We start from the raw sequence: 19,380 nt of genomic DNA, 5'->3' as shown, positions 1-19,380 counted from the left end.
GAATCCTTAGCTAATAACTTTTGCCCTCTGTGGATTGTCTTCACCAGCAAGAAATTATGCGACAAAATGCTGCGAATGTGCAAGAAGTGGAAGGGTTAAGAGAAGATTGCGGTTCAAGGATTGTATGATGTGTTGGTGGATTAAGTCGCTGTGTATATGCGCTTATAGCCACAATCGGATGATATAAGATGTGGTGGCCAATCTGTAAAAAAAATATTATCATTCATCGGGCAAAGAAGGAGAAGAAAAAAAAGAGATTGTGTAAAAGAAATTTATTTTTTTTTTCATGAAAAAATTTCCCACTCATGGCGTCAAAATATTTTTCGGTGAATGGACGATGAGAAAATAGAGTGAAAAAAATTCGGGAGGGGTGATGTGGTGCACGAGAGGATGTTGGGAACAGCTGTTGCAATATTCGGCGCGACAGTGCTTGCACTGCTGTATTGAAAAAAGCTCCACTCTCACCAACAACTGCATGTGCTTTTCCCACCCAGAGAGTCTGTGGCGTCGTCGTTTGGCTTTCCAGGGTGATCTCGCGACTATTGGCTGTTGGCAAATATCACCACTTGGGCACGTCAGTGTGTTTCAATGATCTGTACTGATCGTCCACGGGGCCCAACTCGTTTCGCACACTCCACGAGACACAATCTTTCATTATGGGCCGCTCTGCCACACTGGGAAGTGTATAAAAGCCCCGGCGAAACTTTGCAATCTTCATTTACTCATTTCAACTCCTACGTGCTGCGAAAGCTCCGCTGAAAACCCTTTTTGTGTGTGATCTTCCAGTGCTTTCCCTTCTTTAGTGATTTACCCTTTTTTATGTTTTCTGTGCTTGAACATTCCTTAAATTGAAGTGATTTTTTTTAAATATATTTTTATCCCGTGAAAATTCCATTAAAGCTCCCTGGAAAGCTTCCTTAAAATTTTCTTCGTGAATTCCTCCTGAGAAAATCAACAAACTTTCCTTTAATGTTTCTATTAAAGTTCATATATAAATAATTTTGTGATTAAATGAGTTGTTTTTAGACTGTTATCTCGCAATCGCTGTCTATTTGCGATTATTTCATTTATTTGATTTATTGTGAAGGAATTTCCAAGTGAGTGATCTCTTTTAAAATATTTGAATATGTTGAAAATTTTCCTTTAGGAAGAAAGATTTTTATTGTATTTATCCTCAAAGTTTCGTGAGAAAATCTTTCGGAAAAACTGAGGACTAGTTTAAATTTATTGATTTTTTATTCATCAATTAATTAATATGATTCATTATGGCAGTTTGATGATCGTGGAAAAGTTATTTAAATCAATCTTCGAAAAAAAAAACAATCAGACGGGGGAAGAGTAAAAAATAGTTCTAAATCATTTAATTCAAATAAAACATGTGTATTCACGTGTGTAGTTCTTGTAGTTAATTTATCTATAGAAATTTTTCCCATATTTCTTGTCATTTGTGCAATTATATGAAGAAGATTATATAGGAGAAAAAAGCTTTTTTTTATTCTTAATATGGGATGTAATTAAATCAATTGAAAACGTTGCTGGAATATATGAAAAAAAACGTGAATTGTTAACGTCTCTATTGATCTTCCGAAAAGCTCAATAAACGGCGAAGAAAGTTCTTAAAAGAGTAAAACATTAAAAAGTTATAGAATGTTGAGAAAATTCTCAAGGTGTTCTACCTTCAAAAGAATGAAACTCAATTTTCAGGAATAAGCTCTTCCTTTATTAATTAAACAATACCTAAAGTTTAGTTTTTGAAATTGTATTAATAGGAAATTACTTTAGGGGAGGGAAGCTGAGGTAAAGTAAACCATACAAAAGGTTCAGGAAAATTCAGTTTTCTTTCGTTTTTCTGAACCAGAGATCTGGAAAAAAAATTTTTTTTTTGACCCACGACACTCTAATCTTACCAAAAAAAACCAAATTAAAAGAAACAATAATTTTTGTTTTATTTAAGTTCTTTATTGTACCGTAATAAGCTTCTTTTAATTTTTTAAGAATGTTTCTCTATAATTCTTTTATGTTAGAATAAAATTTTGTATTTCCTCTTGTCTTTTTTTGAAAGAATTTTAGTAGTTTTTTTTTTTATTTTCAAGTTCAACATCCAAAGAAAATATTTTTTGTAATTAAAAAAAAATAATCTCAGTTCTTAAAGATTTAACGATGTCAGAATAACTGAGTCTAAAAGGCAGTTAAGATGTCGCGAAAAAAAATCGCGCCAAATCCACCAAATCCAATCTGAAAGCAGTCCAGTCAGGTTTCTTATCTCCACAATATCCTGATTCGATTTTCTAAATTGATTTGTTTGCTTTTCGGAACGATTCAGAGCTGTATATAAAGCGATACTCTTGACTTTTAAATTATTATATAATTTCACCTTTTATGAAATATATTTAAAAAAAATCTTATTGCAGTGGCGCGACAAGAAATAGAAAAACAAGATTTACTTTTATGCGGGTTAAGAGTCTCAACGATTTGCCTTTAATTCATTTAAATTAAAGTTTGATTAAATTTGAAAATATACAATTTTGAGGCAATTGTCTTATCTTTTGTAAATTCTCTTGAAAAATTATTTATATTATATATTAAGAGTCATAAAAGCTCCGTAGCGTTTTCTTATGCAATATTACTTTAACATTATTTGCACGTGAAGTTTAATTGTTTTCATTCTTTCAAAAGAACTTTCTATTTTACTTTCTTATGGAAAAGCTCTTTAAAACTCTTGTGCAAGACAAGGACTAGAATAATATAAAAAAATGTAAAAATGCTTTACAAATTTTTTAAAATACACGTCTTGTGCAATATATAACATCATACTAAATGTTGCAATAACATAGAAGTTTGATTCTCAACATAAACTAGCGGATGTGGAAAAACCCTTAAAATTGGAAGAGCTTTTTAGTTCTTAATTTGTTTAATAAATAGTTGTTAGAAAAATAAATAGAATTTAATTGAATTAAAATGATTAAAGAGCTAAATTGGAGAGTTGAGAAAAGTGGGATCATTTTCCGAGTCTGTGCTGGGAAAATTATGATTTCTTCTGTGTGAAATTTACATTGTTTCCCCTACAAACATTAAACTGGGAAATCCAAAGATTTTCCAATACTTTTTTTTTGGGGATAAAGGGAGGGAGCTCACTACTCAGTCGGGCTTAAAAATTTAAGTCGGTCTTAAGTGTTTAAGTCAGTTTTTATAAATCAGACTTAACATTTTTAAGAAAAACAATAAAACGTTAATTTTAATTATTAAAAAGTCAAACATAAAACAATAAAACATTTTTTAACGAAGGAATAATTTCTTCTCAGGTGAAACGTAAAATTAATTTGAAAAATAATAAAATTCTAATTCTTCCTTTTCTAGAAAAAAAAATAACATTTGTGTAAATTGTGGATAAATAGAGGAAAAAAAAGTTAAAAACACGGCTTCAAGATGTTGGAACTATTCAAATTCGACATGAGAAATACAAGTAAGAAAATAATTTTTTATGTAATTTCTAGGAATATTTAATTTAATTTGTATCATAAAATTGCCCATATAAATATTTTTTATTGCAAAAACTGCTCTCTTAACTCTCAACACATCCTTGTGCTAGGTGAGAGAGTGATGATCACTCATCAATCTCGCTCATGAAGTGCGCGGGGTTTAAAGATCGCGCACCTATAAGTTAGAATGGAATTAAAAGCTGTGATTTATATGTGACAATATGCTAGGAAAGTTTCACCGGCTCGCAGGTTCAGGGTCTTCGTGGGGTTTGCGCATTTTAAATCAATTGGCATTTGGGGGATAATTGTGGCACCTTTTATTGTCTCGTCGATCACGATATAATTTCCCCATTAATAACTCTCTTGCCGGGCTATTGTGTCGATGCACCTATACCTGGTGGGGCATATAAATGGCGCACAATGATCCAACAGCATAGGAGTCCCATTGACACAGTGGAAAAGAGATGAATTTTCAAGATCATCGCGTATGTTTCATAAAATTTAATAAATTATTCCACACGATGGTTCAATACACTTGGCTGGCATGATTGTCGGCTTTGGTTGCTGCCCAAAGAGACATTATGCCGCATGAACCGCAAAAACTGTGTTCAATGCAACGGACAAGGCGAAATTTTCGCAGCAGAGCAGCCACATCCCAAGGAAGATCGTTAATATATCTCACTCAAGCAATTTTACTTCCTGTCCTGACTTCTTGTTTTTTTCTTCTTGTACTTGCTTTACCCCTTAAAACTGATTTATGTAGCATGATCTCAGCTTTCTTTCATACACGTGAAAATTGTCCCTGAATCATGCACAAGGATCTTTTTGCTTCTCTTTTTTTTATTACGTTGTGGTCAATGGACGCCCTTTTGATGATCACACCCATCATGGATATGTAATTGCTTCGCAAATAAATTCACCTGGCGCAATGTGTACCGGATGCAAAATGCAATCAATTGCAAGATTAAAATTGTGACCCAAATGGGGTTGATCAGGCCACACTGAGTGACAAGGAGGGAAAAAAAAGTGAAGGAAAATATGCCGCAAAAGTTGTGTGCAGTGAATTAGGAAATCTCGCGCTTTTCCAACCCAAGAGATTTTGGTGTTGCAAGCCGAAAGAATTTCTACATACTTAATAAAAGTGCGAGGAGAGTGCTTTTTAATTGGACGGCAGCCTATAATGGTGAAAAACAGGAAAACCCATGATCACAGTCTCTCTCGGGCAAAAGTGGAAGGAATTCTCCGCTTTTTTCTCTTACTCTCTTTTAGTTTTCCTCCAGCGCCATTGCACGTGGTATGTGTGAGAATTGAGGTGGGAAAAAATTTATCTATTATGAAATGCGCAGAAAAAATTACCTCCATGACAATATTTGAGGTGACGAGAGTGAGAGTCAATGAGCATGTGAATCAGAGGATTGCAGCCCAAGGGGCATTCAGCTGGGAAAATTTTGTGTGATTAAAGTTTTCTTTTCAATTTATTTTTCTCTCTATTTTATCAATTAATTTATTTATTCGTTTATTTTTTTAATTGAAGAAAATGAAAAAAATGAATTTGGCTCAAAATATATTACTTTTAGTTTTATGGAGGCGCCTGGTAGTTCCGTATGTCTCTAAATTTACTGCAAATTAAGCTATAAATCATTACAGAACTACCAGGCTAATAAACATCAAAGATTTCATTTAAATAATCTGTTAAGATCGAGAAGAAAAGCTTCTTAATTAAAAGATCTTACGTTTTATCAAATGAATTAAACTTGGAATTAAATTAAAAAATCGTTCAAAGAATAGGTTAATACATTACTATTATTGATTTTTTATTATAATAAATTAGGTTATATATTTTTTTTTAATTTTTAAAGGCTTAAAATAATATATTTTGAAAATTTCAACCAAGAGTCATAACAAAACTTTAATAAACTGGATGAGCGTTCAAAGAAATTACGAAGAAAAAAATATTTTTTTAACTGAAAAACATTGTCTAGCATCGAAGCTTTAGGAAAAGCTCTAAAAATGAATTTCCAGTATCTTACCTGTTTTTTTTTTCAAAAGCTTTTACATACTTCGTGAGAAAAAATTGAGTAGCTTAGAAACTTAATAAAATATGATATATTTTTTTTTATTAAAAAAAATCTTTGAAAAATAATTCTTTTCTAAATTTTCCAAAAAAAATTTCATTTTATTTTTTGATTATGTACATGAGTTTGCTGCCAAGCTTTCTCAGAAAAATGTCAAAAAGTCTGGTTCTCTGGCTGTGTTGGCCAATTAATCAATTCCAACTTGATCCAGCAAAGGAATAGGAATATTTTTTCAGCCAGTTGAATGCCCCTCAATCGTAGACGATCGCGTAGTAATTTTTTTCTCTGATACAGTGATCAATCTTTCTTTGCGATATGTACTAACAGGCAGTTGAGAAGAAGAAGAAAAAAACAGATCGAGACGACAATATGGGGGAGATAATCTTGCGATCACACCACACCTCGATGCTCTTGAAAAACATTGGAGGAACCTTCGACACCTCATTGAAAACGTAGAAATTATTTTTTGGCGGGATCACCCGCAATTGTGGAGTGTTTTTTTGGCAGCTAAACGTCTCCGGAAATCCCTTATCTGGCCCCCAACACATACATATATGATTTATGATCGTGGCGCGAGCATGATGTTGATCATTTGGAGGAGATAATTTGTTGTGTGAGGAGATGTGTGAAACTGTGTGTGGAGAGTGCTAATAAGAGGCGATGGGTGTGAATATCAAGCGTAAATGTTAAGTAATACCTGTGCGAGAGAGTAGCTCTTTTGATCTCTTTCACATCACTTTTGAATGTAACATATTATGATTGCATGCGACCCAATGAAGAAACCAGTTTCTTCTTCTTCACTGGACCACCGCACACGTCGTGAGATTATGCTGCTGGACGCACAATGCACCTCAAGATACACGATCAACACTCTTTCTCTCTGCGATGCTATGTGCGATCGAACATGCGGGGATTGATGGATTGCTTTGGATTTAATGTTGTGTATATAGCCGACCTTGACCGATAATACATAGCTTGGGAAGAAAGCTCGTCAAGCTCTGCGAAATGTTGTCATTTTCAGTGAGGAAAAAAATCCATAGCTGCCAATTGAACTCTCATCGATCTTATCGGCAACAGATCACTCGAGCGAGACGAAACAAAGATCACAGACTCATTCACAACTGCTGCACAACATTAATGAGTATCAATCACCTCTTGGGGAGTGGTTCAACTTGAGCAATTTCTCCGAAATTCCCCAATGCAATGAAATAAGAAAAAAATTCCCCAAGAAATTGACTCATTTGTCCTTTCTTGGCATGTTTAAACATCTTTTTTTCTTGTGTATGCAAAAAAGGGCAAATAAATAAGGAAATCTGCTGTCAAATTATCAACCTTGACCAAATTTCGGGCACACACTGCTGAAAAGTGAAATTGCAAAGATTCAGCCTCAGACGTGCCATCATTGCGAATTTTTTGAATCACATAATGGCTCAATTCTGTGGAAAAGTATCATTGCGCAATTAACCCAGAAGTCTTGGGGGTCATCTAATGATTATTAACCATGCACATAATTGCTAATGGATTAGCTAAAAATTATGAAAAGCGTCATCTTAACAAAGAATAAACGTAAATGACGCACATTTCTATGCTTATTTTCGAGCAATGATGATTAAAGGAATTTCCCAAAGAAAACACTCTGAGGTGTATGAGAAAGCTCGCGCGTATAAAAGCTCCGCACGTGCTGTCCTCACGCAGAAAGTTGGTAATTAATTTAATTTTTGCAATGTCACACAATAACATTAAATTTGCAATCTTACTTACCAAGTTCAATGTGAGCTTTTATCTCTATACATAATCTATACAATCTTGAGGATGACAGCATTTTTTGTTAAAATTAATTTTGTTGACGCATCCCCGCGGGAAGTTCAACGTGAAGACGCACACGTGACGCATATCAAAGACTAATTGCCTTCGCATTGAATGATTTTGTAAATATTGAAGATTAATTTACTTAATTAATTTTGGGAGAGTTTTCAATAGAAATGATGCTTTATAGAGCAAATTTTTATTTATTTACATACCTATATTAAATTTTGTTTGATAAAGCTTTAAAGAGATTTTTTAAAAAAATATATATTCTTAAATCATGAAAGAATAGAATTTATAGAAAATAAATTGAATTCGTTCGTTATAAAGATGAAAATCTGAATTCTTATTAGAATTTTCGTTTATAATTAGTTGGATCACGTTCTTTTTCTAATAAAGGTCGAGGAAGACTCATTTCTTTCTCTGAAATTAAAAGGCAAAAAAAAACAATTAGTTTAAGAGAAAATAAACCTTTTTCATCTTCTTGAAAACATATTCAAGGATGACAGAAAACTCGTTTAATCAATTCTCAAATAAATATTACTTATTTTCTTTATTCAATATTTCTGTTATAATTTTATTCTTTTAAGGCAAAAATGATAAAATAAAAGTGAATAAAAAATCTAATTAGAATCATCTTGAAAATGCCCTATTTTTGCATTAATTTATTTTAAATTAAATATGAATGAGTTATCTACATATTTTCTTATAACTGAAATGGAATTAATAAAATTTTCTTTTTAAAAATTTTCATTCTATTCTCTTTATTATGCAGAAAATAGGACAATTAAAAAAAAGAATAACTTCTTTTAAAAAAAAAATGAACTTACTTCCCATAAAAATATTCAAAAATAACGAATTAAAGAAAATAAATAAAATTCCAAAATTTCTTCTCAATTTTTAACAAATATTTTGCATTAAATAGCAGCTTAAACATAAATCCTTAAAGAAAGCAATGAATTGCAGCAAGATTGTGCTTTTCTTGAGAGATTAAATTCTTTGATTGTGGCCTTTATCAGATCGCGCCGGTCGTCTTATAGCAGCCGGAGAATGTTGACTAATGCAAAATTAGTGCATTGACATAGATTTATTTGAAATTAGCTCAACTAATCACTACTGTGCGGTTATATTAAAATCAATCAACAACAAGATATACCTACATAAAATACATATGTAGGTATCGACGCGTAGTCTAGGTCAAGAATTTTAATTTTCTTTGTCACAGCGAGACATTGATGGGTGATTTGCGTGGAGATGCAAAAGAGGGAGGTGACAGTTAATCGAAATTAAATAATTAGCACTCCACAAGTGCCAATTTGTCGATGGTGATCTTCAATTGTTTATTTTTCTCTTTTTCCCTTGTCTCATTGCAGATTTCGCAAAAAACATCATTGTGGCATTTATTTGCATAGCATTATCGTCTGGAATTATTATCTATGATCCTCTACAGATGTTTATAGATATTGTACGTATGAGGGGGTTATTCTTATCCCACACACAAGAGTCCTCGCGTGTGATCTCTTCAGCAGAGTACTGGAGTATGGAATTATTATTATTTTTTTACTCATATCTTCTTTTTTCTTCTAATTTATTCCTCAGCAACTGAATTTGTCGGAGCATTCCTTTCTCTTTTGGCTCTTCAAGAATCCCCCCATTGGGGTGTACGTTAGTGTGTACCTCTTCAATGTAACAAATGCCGAAGCATTTATAAGTGGGCAAGATGCAAAGCTGCGACTTGAGGAAGTGGGTCCATTCGTCATAGAGGAACGCCTTGTGCACGTGAACTGCACTTTTAATGCAAATAACACCCTCACCTATACTCCCGTGCGAACAATTACAACACGCGATGATCTCTCCGTGGCAAATGCGTCAACGGTTAATGTTCAAATACCCAATATTGTGGCACTGGGATTGTCAGCTGCAGCTGCGGAGATGTCCATGTTTTCTAGTCTAGCAGTGAGTTCAATACTTAAATCCTTCGAAGCTGAACCTGTGATCAATCTCACTGCCCATGACTTTATGTGGGGCTATGATGATCCCCTTGTTTCCATTGCCTCAACTGTGGTGCCATCATTTGTACCATTCAACAAAATTGGTCTTGTTGATCGTCTCACATCTCAAGGTGTTGACGTGGTTGTGATGAATCTACCCGAAAAATCGTCTCAACCCCCAGAAAATCCACCAAATGCAACAGAAGAAGCTTCAAAGCTCCCCAAGCCACGAGATTACTCAATTGACATCATGAATGGTAGTCCAGGACTCGCTCATTGGGGCTATCGCAATGGTCCTGGGCACGAGGATGTGAATACCCCATGCAATACCCTCAGGGGAACATACGATGGAGGCATTTTCCCGAAAAAATTCCGCAAAAATGAACAATTCAGCGTCTTCAGGAAAGCTTTCTGCCGGAAGATGCGCATTGAATATTCCCACGAGAGTCGCCTGGGGCTCCTTCCAGCTTCGTGGTTCCATTTCTCACGCGATACCTTCTTCAATAGCCACGATGATCCTGATTCCGAATGCTACTGCCGTGACAAGAAGTGCCTCAAGCAGGGACTGGGGGATATTAGCCCTTGCTACTACAGTAAGCTTTTTGTTAAGCTTTTTGTTAATTATTCTTATGAAAATTAATGAATTTATTTATTTCGAAAGCTTTCAAAAATATTATGCAAGTTAAAAAGCTCGCAGAAGTTACAATAAATTGATGAAAATAAAAAAGCTCTGAAAACTTGATGAGCCAGAAAAATGTTTTGTCAAATTTAAGATGTGAAAAATATTATGTTTCTGAGTTTTTTTAGGTTGAATTTTCTTGAAAGCTCTACCTTTTAATTTATTCTAATTTTAGTTAATAAATTTAAAGCATTTAGAGTCGATTAGACATGTTTATTTGCTCATTCAAAGATCACTATAAAAAATTTAAAGGCTTTAGAAACTTGTGCCGAATGAAAGCTTTCAATTTCCTATATAAAAAGCTTTCATCAAAATCCACTTGATATAAAAATGCTGCATGATAATTATTTATTTTCCTATATTTTTCTTTAAACTTTAACATATTTTCAGATATTTAATTAAATTCAAAAATCAATTATTTTAATCTCATAAAATTATGTAATTTTTTTCTTTTAAAACAAACTTTTTTTTAAATATTGTATTCCATCAAAAAAAGTTTCAGCAGCATAAGTGCGGATTGATAGTAAATGGAAATTATCTATAAAGCAAAAGCTTGACTAATAAAATTATTAAATTTCATAATTTCCAAGAACAAAAAAAGAGCTTTTCTCCCACACAATAAAAAGGCAAAAATAAAGCCGGCTAAAAATGGAAAAAAATGTATTTTCGCAATTACACTTCAAACTTATCTAATCACCTTTCCAATTTAATGAGAGAATAATCTCGCGACAAGGTTTTGAGAGATTAACTTGGCGCCTGTATTGCAAGATTAATTTTATTGTCTTTATTTCACTTTTATAGATATTCCACTGGCTGTTTCGCTGCCGCATTTTCACAATGCCGATCCGACGCTTTTGGAGAAAATTGATGGGCTTTCTCCGCAGGCTGATAAGCACGATTCAATCCTTGCCATTCAGCCACAACTTGGGGTGGCGATGAAGGCGACAATGAGGGTGCAACTGAACTTAATGATTGGACAGACAAAGTTCCATAAGCGCATGAGTCCCTTCAATGATATGGCTCTGCCTGTTTTATGGGTGGAGGTGGTAAGTTTGGAGCTTTTCTGAAAAGATAAATTCACAGCATTAATTTTAATTTGAAATTTTCCAGTCAATGGACGACTTTCCAATGTACTTAAATGTCGTTCTCACGATCTTCTTGGTCTTCCTGCCACCCATTCAAGCTTTCTTGGGCTACAGTTTAGGAATAATTGGTATCTCCATCATCGTTGCAAGTGCCTTCATGTGCACGATAAATGCCAAAACTTACTACGAAGATAAAAAGAAGAAAATTCGATATTCTTCAGCTAGTGTTGTGCCATTCCTTCACCAACCGAAAAACGTTGATCGCGACATCGACAATAATTTGCTTGAAAAGCTCCACAGTATAGAAACTCACGATTGAGTTGAGAGCTTTCGACCCGAAAAAGCTCTCCACCTGTTAACCAACGACTTGTTCTAGTTCTCTAAGATTCTACAAGACTGTGATATATAGGTTTCATCAAAGGGAAAAAAACATTTTTTATATTTAACTTTCATTATTTTTTTTTACAATTTAATGGATTAAGGTTTTATAAGGCCTCTTGCTGTGGTTTTTTTTCTTCTTCTTACTTCTTTGAGATATTTAAGACAAACTCTCTTCTGCTTTATTTTGTAATTTATTACTGACTAGATTGTAATTTGTAACTCAATGTTTAAAAAAAAGGAGTTTCAATAATTCGTGAGTTTTTCTTCTTTTTTTTTCTTTTAAATTCGGGTGTTTTATTTCCGAGAGGATTTTTTCTGTATGAAGGAACTTTCAGTAATAAAAATCCGGATAGAGATCTTCACTGAAATCACTGGAAATCACTTTGTTAATCCATTGGACATAGTATGTGATGCGGGTGAAGACATCGGGGAGCTTTAGGCTGCAATTCCATCCGAATGAGGTGATCCCCACGAGGATCCATGACCCCGTGTGACCTTCTCTGCACTGCAAACCCCCACCTGAATCACCCACACACGGTGCTCCGGCTTTCTTCTCGAGCTTCCCGCCACAAATGTGTCCTTCGTGAATTCTTATGTGATCCCCATAGGCTAGTTGGCATCTGAAAGGAAAAAGTTTAAATGGAAAAATTGTTTCTTGCAGAGCTTTTATGAGCTTTTGAATTTTTGTCTTTTGCGATCTTTATTTTGTTGGAGAATTAAAATTGTTATACGTGTCGAAAAAATAAAATCTCGGAAAAAAATTATGAATTTAAGCCTCATAAATTAATGGAAAGATTCTCCCAACAATTCATCAACAACATTTTCTTCTAGGATTAAATTAAATTTATTTCCTTTAACAGAAAAAATTCTAAAGCAAACGAGAAAATATTTCTCCCAGAAATTTGTGAAAGAAGAAGAAAGATTTGGGGGCGAGAAATTGGGATTTAATTAACATACAAGAGTTAATAAGAATTTCTTTGAGAGATTAGAGAAGCAAAAGAAACCAAAAGAATATTGATTGCCAGAAGGTCTACAAAATTTCGTTCAATAAAGGAAAAGAAATTAGAAGAAACTAAAAATTTCCCACAGGAAAAAATAAGAATTAATTTGAAAGCTTTTTTTCCCGAGATCGCAAGATCGCCTGAGCAAATTAATCAAGATCGCAATTAAAATCGTGCTCTCTCCTTCAAAATAAATTGACAAAGAACTCATAAAAACTCTTTATTGAATTTTTATTAATTTCCTTAATTAGATTTAATTAAATTTCAATAAACTCACTTAGCATTTGATAGGATAGGAACTCGAGATTGCAGCAGAATATCCGTCAATTCCCCTTCAATGGTCTTCTTGCCCCATCCGGTAACACGACAATCTTGGTAGAGAGAATTCTGTGTAAAGAAAAGAAATAATTTAATTAAGGTACAAGTTGTTCATAAAAGTAGGGAAAGTGTGACAAAAAAGCCCAAAAGACAAGTATTTCAATCTATACGTGACTTAAACCCACTGATTTACTGCTTTATTGTTCTTCCAACATTGTCCGCAAAGAGAGAGTAAAAGTTTTCTTGGCGGATCTGCGTGCTTGAGGTGGTACGAGCATTTGGCTGTGGTGGAAGCTCACCTGTTGGTATAAATTGAAATCCTCTATTGTCTTGAAGCTGAAGAAAAGGTCATTTTCTCTATTTGTTATGTGACGATCTTGGAAGAATTTATCATTACGCCGCTTCTGGGACTTTCGCGGTGGCTTCTTCGTGAAGAAACTAATGAGTCGCCTGAGGAAATTATCATTACGATCCGCAGCATGACTTTCATCGTCAATCGTGCTGGCGCCAATGTGGCTGGGTAGGCAAATTGGGCGAATGAATGATGGAAAGTGTGTATCGGCGGGACGTGAGAGTCGCATGAGGACAAGATCATGCTGGTAGTTTTGGTAGTTTTCGTGCATGATGATCTTATCAATGGGGATCCTTTGCTCATAGCCAGACTCATACGAACGATCGTGCTCACCCAAAACTGCCGTCCACAGTGGTGGGAGGGGAAGGTTGAATAAATCACTGGAATTGTGACAGGATTTATTTGAATTTTTGAACATTTTTTGAAGAAATCTTAAGAAGATCTTAAATAATCTTTAGGCGATTTTAAGTAATTTTGATGTGATCGTAAACAATTTGAGACGATCTTAAACAATTTTGAAAAGATCTTAAACAGTTTAAGACGATCTTAATTAATTTTGAGACGATTTTAAGCAATTTTAGTTGATCTTAAACAATCTTGAGACGATTTGAAGTAAATTTGATGTGATCTTAAACAATTTGAGACGATCTTAAGCAATTTTGAAAAGATCTTAAACAGTTTAAAACGATCTTAAGCAATTTAGAGACGATCTAAAACAGTTTGAGACGATCTTAAACTGCTTAAGATTGTCTCTAGATTGCTTAAGATCAATTAAAATTGCTTAAGACAATCTAACAAATTAAAAACAATTTTAAGTATTCTTAATACGATTTTAGGCAATTCCTTGATCTTAAGTAATCTTAAGACGAACGTAAGCAAATATGAGGCGATCTTAAACAATTTGAAACAATCTTAAGCAATTTTAGTCGATCTAAAGCATTCTTGAGACGATCTTAAACAGTTTGAGGCGATCTCAAGCAATTTCGAGACGATCTAAAACATCTCTTAAACTGCTTAAGATCGTCTCTAGATTGCTTAAGTAAAACTAACAATTTAGAAATGATCGTAGGTAATCTTAATACGAATTTAAGTAATTCTAGTAGATCTTTAGCAATCTCAAGACGATCGAAAGTAATTTTGATGCGATCATAAATACTTTGAGGCAACTCTAAACAATTTGTTGACGTTTTTAATGAATATTATTCGATCTTAAGCAACCTTGGGAAAACTAAAAGGGCATAAAGAAAATCTTTACTTGTGAATACAATGAGCAGCTGAGAGAATCCAATTCTTCTCCACAAGAACAGCTCCACACCAATGCCCAAGGAAGCCCAGGGAAGGATGCAAAAGCTCCAGAGAAACCTGCCAAGGGAATTCTCCATCCTCCGTTGGATTCCCTGAAATTATCCTTCCTTTCCTCTTTGCACGATTCTGTGATCTATTCTTTGACCCTTCAGCATCACGTGGTTGCCTCCGATATGGCTGCACGCCGCACGAGTCTGGCAAAGAAAAAAAAAGAATTTTAGTGATGCAAATTAGCCCACAAGATAGTACGGAGAGAGAAAATATCCCACCAAAACGGCCACACAAATTCGTTCCACACCATATAAAATGTCGATGGGTTTTGTGCAAAAAAGCGCACGATTATTAATCTGCATGGTAAATTCCATAATTTATGAGTTGGCGCCATGAAATGCCCATGATTTATTCTGTATTAAAACATATAAAATAGGTACATGGCAGAATCACATGCTAAATAGAAAATCAATGAAAGTGAAAAGAGCAATTTAATCCCTCTTCGTCACACTATTTTGCTGCTTTTAAGAATTAATTTTTAACCGACTGAACTACGAGGTAAAAGTTTTTCGTGTTGTCGATGAAAAAAGTGAAATTGCACCCAATGAGACACTACGCGAGGCTCTTTTTTTTCGTACCAGCTTTGCCAAAGCTCCTAATCTTCCTATGGCTTCGCGGTTAAACACAATAATTGGTGGAAGAATGGGCGAAATAAATGTGAAATTGGTATGGAGATCTTTTTGCCACGCTTTTCCCTGGCTGGTTTTTTTTTGTCTCTACTTCATCTTGAGGCACAAAACCTCACCTCATTGACGATGTGGCCAAATAATTGGAATTTGCTGTGGTTGCGTTTGCAACAATGTTCAAAGAAGGTAAATGAATTCGATTAAAGCATATGCCGATAAATAGCCAATAAAACAAATTTGCCCTACACTTGATCTTTCCTCCGCCACGCTAATTCCTTCTCCCCAAAAATATGTACCTACATAGTTGTAGGATACCTTTGTTTTTTTTTGCCTCAAGCCAAGTAGCAGTGAGAGTCTTATGGCGGACTTTGCGTCGCAAAATGAAGGTGAAATGCCCTACAAATTGAATTATTACTGCACACAATAGGTGTTACAGAAAAAAAAGAGACTTCAAATGGGCATCAAAAAAAGTAAATAGAACATCGAACCGGAAGCAGAATCATAAATGTGGTGAGATTGAATTGATTGAAGGGATTAGATTTATCAATGAGGTGAGAAGCTTTTTTGTCTGATGCTCTCTCACTCCGCTATCTTTTGTGATCTTCATTTTTGTTCTTCTGCCTTCGTGCTCTTTATTAATTATTTTCATCTATATACAAGGAGAAATTGTAAATTGCAAAATTATTGCACGTGGCCCCGGAGATTTCTTGCAGATCGCCTCAGCTTCTTTTTCTCCGTATGATTAAATTTTTATTGTTAGAAATTTTTCTAAAGAATCAGGCTAATTTTCTTTAAGAAAACAGATATTAAGCAGACTTTTTTTCATTTCTTTAGTTTATGGGTGAGAGCTTAAAATTATTTTAAATATATTTAAAACACTTCTGTAATATAATTTTATTTCTTTGCCGATTTTAGTAAATTTTTATTTAAATGAAAAGCAGGGAAAAATCATTAAATATAGGAAAATTTCTAGGAAGAAACCGGCTACGTCTTTTTCAGTATTCTTTGTCTAACAAGCAAAGAAAAATGACAGAAATCTCGATATTATTTGTAGAGAGAAAATCTGGGGTTTCAAATAATTTTTTAATTCTTTGAGAAGCTTTTTAAGCTTTTAAGCTTCTCAAAAGAATCAAAATAAATAATTTTGTATTCTTTTAAAGTTAACCCTTTCGTGACAATTTTCCTGGTTAAAAAAAAGAAGACCTGCACTGTATTTTTTTTTCAAAGAATGTTAATTAAAACCAAAAGAAGTCTAAAAAAACATCTTATCAGTTTAAATGGCTTTTAATTATTTAAATATTTACTAAATTCGAAAATCCAAAAAATCATTTATGTTAAATTTTCACGATAAAATATTTTTAATGATACATACACTACCCGCGAAAAGTTTCCGGACAAGGCTAAAATTGGATATTTTTGAAGGCTAAATTCAAATAGCCAGATCTCTGGCTATGGTTAACCGATTTTCAAAAATTTACCAGATTTAGATAGGGAATGAAATTACCTTTCCTACGATACTCTATTCATCAAAATCGGTGCAATAGCGGCCGAGATGCAAAAGGTCAAAGTGAAATTAAAATTTGTGAAAAAAATACGTTTGCTTAGGTTTACCAAAATAGCTGCCAAAAATGAACGGGTTGACCGATTTTCAAAAACTTATATGTTTTGGAAAGGTGAGAAATGTATTTTTCTAAAACTGCTAAATTTCTGAAAATCGGTTTACCACAGCCAGAAATATAGTCATTTTAATTTTGCCTTCAAATATATCCCATTTTAGCCTTGCCCGGAAACTTTTCGCGGATAGTGTATATTTGAGAGATTTTCCTCAAAAACATTTATTAAATGTTATAAACAATAAACAAATTATAAAAATTACTTTCTTATTAAAAACAAGAAGCAGCACTCATAAAAATTAAAATCTAATAAATTAATTATTCTTTCATACAACATGTTATTGTTTGCATTTTAAATTTTTGTGGGAAGAAGTTTTTCTCAAATTCACAACATTTTTTAATTGCTTAATAAAAACCTTTAATGGATTAAAAAAAAAGTATTTTTAATAAAATAAAATATTTATTAGGAAAAACCGTGTAATCTTGAATTTACATGGCTCTCAGGTAAAAAGTCTCTGAAGCGAACAATATGCAAAAACTCTTGCTTTATGCTCCAACCATTGATCGTCATTGTTTTCTTCCATCTAATTCATCTCTTCGGTAAACAAAACATCGCATAGATGAATTTTCACAGATATGTACTCACAAGTTTGACCTACATGTGTTTTGCATATAAATAATATTCATCATATTTTTGTTTTGTAGGTAATGAAAAGAAAAATAAATATGAATTGTGTGGCAATAAATAATTGCTCTGCATTTCCTCGTTTTTCTTCGCATGTTACCATGAGTGTTTAACGCATCTTCTTCGTGCCTTCTTCATGCTGGAGAAGAAATTGCAAATAAATTTTCACTTTCGCACTACCAAACAATTCACACGGAAAGGAAATCAAATAGTTTTTCCGCATTAACGGAATGTATTAACACAATTTCTTAGGGAGCTCATAATATTTTTCTTGTGATGGTGGTTCTTCTTTTTTTTTTCTACATTTACCTGAATTTAATTTATCACCTGCATTTGTACAATTTATGAGCACAATGAGAATAAGAAATGATGAACAGCAGCAGAGGAACAACAGCGTATTGGAATTATTCATTTTCCTTGTCACGACGAATTACTTTGAGAAGATCATTAATAACACTGGCTTTCTTTTATATATAGCCACTATATGTATGTATGTATTATCTCCAAGCACTCGATCGTTTTTCCAGGTGATAGAATTCACTGCACTATAGCACCAAGCAAAGCTCTCAGAGTCTTACAATGTTGACAAAATGAAACATTGTTGGGATGAAGAAATTGTCTTTGCCATTCCACTGATCTTTCGCTTTATATATTTTTTTTTTTTATCACAACAGCATGATCATCACAAATGATCGTCTTCTTCTGAGAGACGTTTCAGGAGCGCACACCTGACGCTGGGATTTTCTTTTACTCACACCGAACGTTTAATTTAAAATAGAAGAAACTGCAATTCACCGTGATCCTCCAGCATAATGTTGAAAACTTTTCCTAATCACAACACCGCGCGATCACCGCAACTCGATCGTCTGCACACGATCGCAGCTCCCAGCAGAATGGAGTGCCGGAACAATTGCCAGAGTAACTTCTTGTATGCGCGCAAAGCTACCATGGGTGGAGGTAAAAGTTGATCTCACACGGAAACTCTTGCAGTAGCGATCGCACTGAAACGTCGATGAGGTGCTGAATGAAAAATTCATTGAGATTTTTCGCGCGATCTATGAAGAAAAATAAATTTCACTCTCCACCGCGCGATCACTGCTACACTATTTTCATTTTCCATTGTAAACCATCACTGTACCACCGCTCGATCGAACCTCACTGCATGGCGTGATCAATGCTGAGAATTAATTGATCTGGATTCTTGTGGGAAAGTCACAGAAGCATATACCTGCACATTTCACTGCGCAAATCCGATGTTAATTTAATTCATTTTTTTTTACTTTATGTTTATGCACAAATCTTCGGTATAAGAGTCGCTTTTTTGTGTAATGTGGACTCACAAGAAAGTGATTCCGCGTATTAACCATCTTTTGCTTTTGCTTATTACTCTCTACTTCTTATTTGCTTTATTCCACTTTTATTTGCCAACACATAGCGCGGTAATTATGTGGACATATAGGAATGGAATAGAGCTTAAAAAGCTCCAAAAAGTTATATATTATTGGTTAAAAAAATAAAGGATTTTTTGAACTTTTATAGCCTCTTCAAATTCGTCTTTTAAGTCGATATTTGTGTATTTTTAATCATATAAACTTTTCAACTTAATTCAAGACTTAAATCCGAGGTCTTAAGAGGACATATAAACTGTGTAATCAAGGATAATTTTAACAATTTATAAAATCGAGATACATATTTTTCACCCAGTGAACAAATTTTGCACAATCATTGATCAATTATTGAGCTCAATGTTGAATAAAGGTATAGATGATCAATTATTGATCAATCAAATTGATATCCAATGATTGGTCAATAGTTGATCAATCAGATTGATAGACAATAATTACTCAATCGGAAACCAATTTGATTGAATGACAATAAATGATCAATCAGAAAAAAATTTGCTGCACATGGATTTAATTATGAAATAAAAATC

At 33.7% G+C, this 19,380-nt stretch overlaps 2 protein-coding genes across 2 annotated transcripts; one reads left to right on the top strand and one right to left on the bottom strand.

Moving 5' to 3' along the window:
• The first annotated feature begins 577 nt into the window (after window positions 1–577).
• Window positions 578–11,746, top strand: LOC129788160 (scavenger receptor class B member 1). The gene is made up of 6 exons (XM_055824206.1): window positions 578–1,097; window positions 3,358–3,463; window positions 8,734–8,825; window positions 8,960–9,944; window positions 10,832–11,076; window positions 11,141–11,746. The coding sequence occupies exons 2-6, from the start codon at window positions 3,427–3,429 to the stop codon at window positions 11,432–11,434; spliced, it is 1,653 nt and encodes a 550-aa protein (XP_055680181.1). The 5' UTR covers window positions 578–1,097; window positions 3,358–3,426; the 3' UTR covers window positions 11,435–11,746.
• An 8-nt stretch (window positions 11,747–11,754) lies between these two features.
• LOC129788161 (uncharacterized) lies at window positions 11,755–18,342 on the bottom strand. Its single transcript, XM_055824207.1, has 5 exons — window positions 17,757–18,342; window positions 14,423–14,666; window positions 13,115–13,547; window positions 12,775–12,884; window positions 11,755–12,116 (listed from the first exon to the last, which is right to left on the bottom strand). The coding sequence occupies exons 1-5, from the start codon at window positions 17,857–17,859 to the stop codon at window positions 11,828–11,830; spliced, it is 1,179 nt and encodes a 392-aa protein (XP_055680182.1). The 5' UTR covers window positions 17,860–18,342; the 3' UTR covers window positions 11,755–11,827.
• Window positions 18,343–19,380: the final 1,038 nt, after the last annotated feature.

The sequence above is a fragment of the Lutzomyia longipalpis genome, chromosome 1, assembly GCF_024334085.1.
Source record: "Lutzomyia longipalpis isolate SR_M1_2022 chromosome 1, ASM2433408v1".
NCBI lineage: Eukaryota > Metazoa > Arthropoda > Insecta > Diptera > Psychodidae > Lutzomyia > Lutzomyia longipalpis.
The sequence above is the reverse complement of the archived record's forward strand: the minus strand, read 5'-3'. Positions and strand labels throughout refer to the sequence as shown.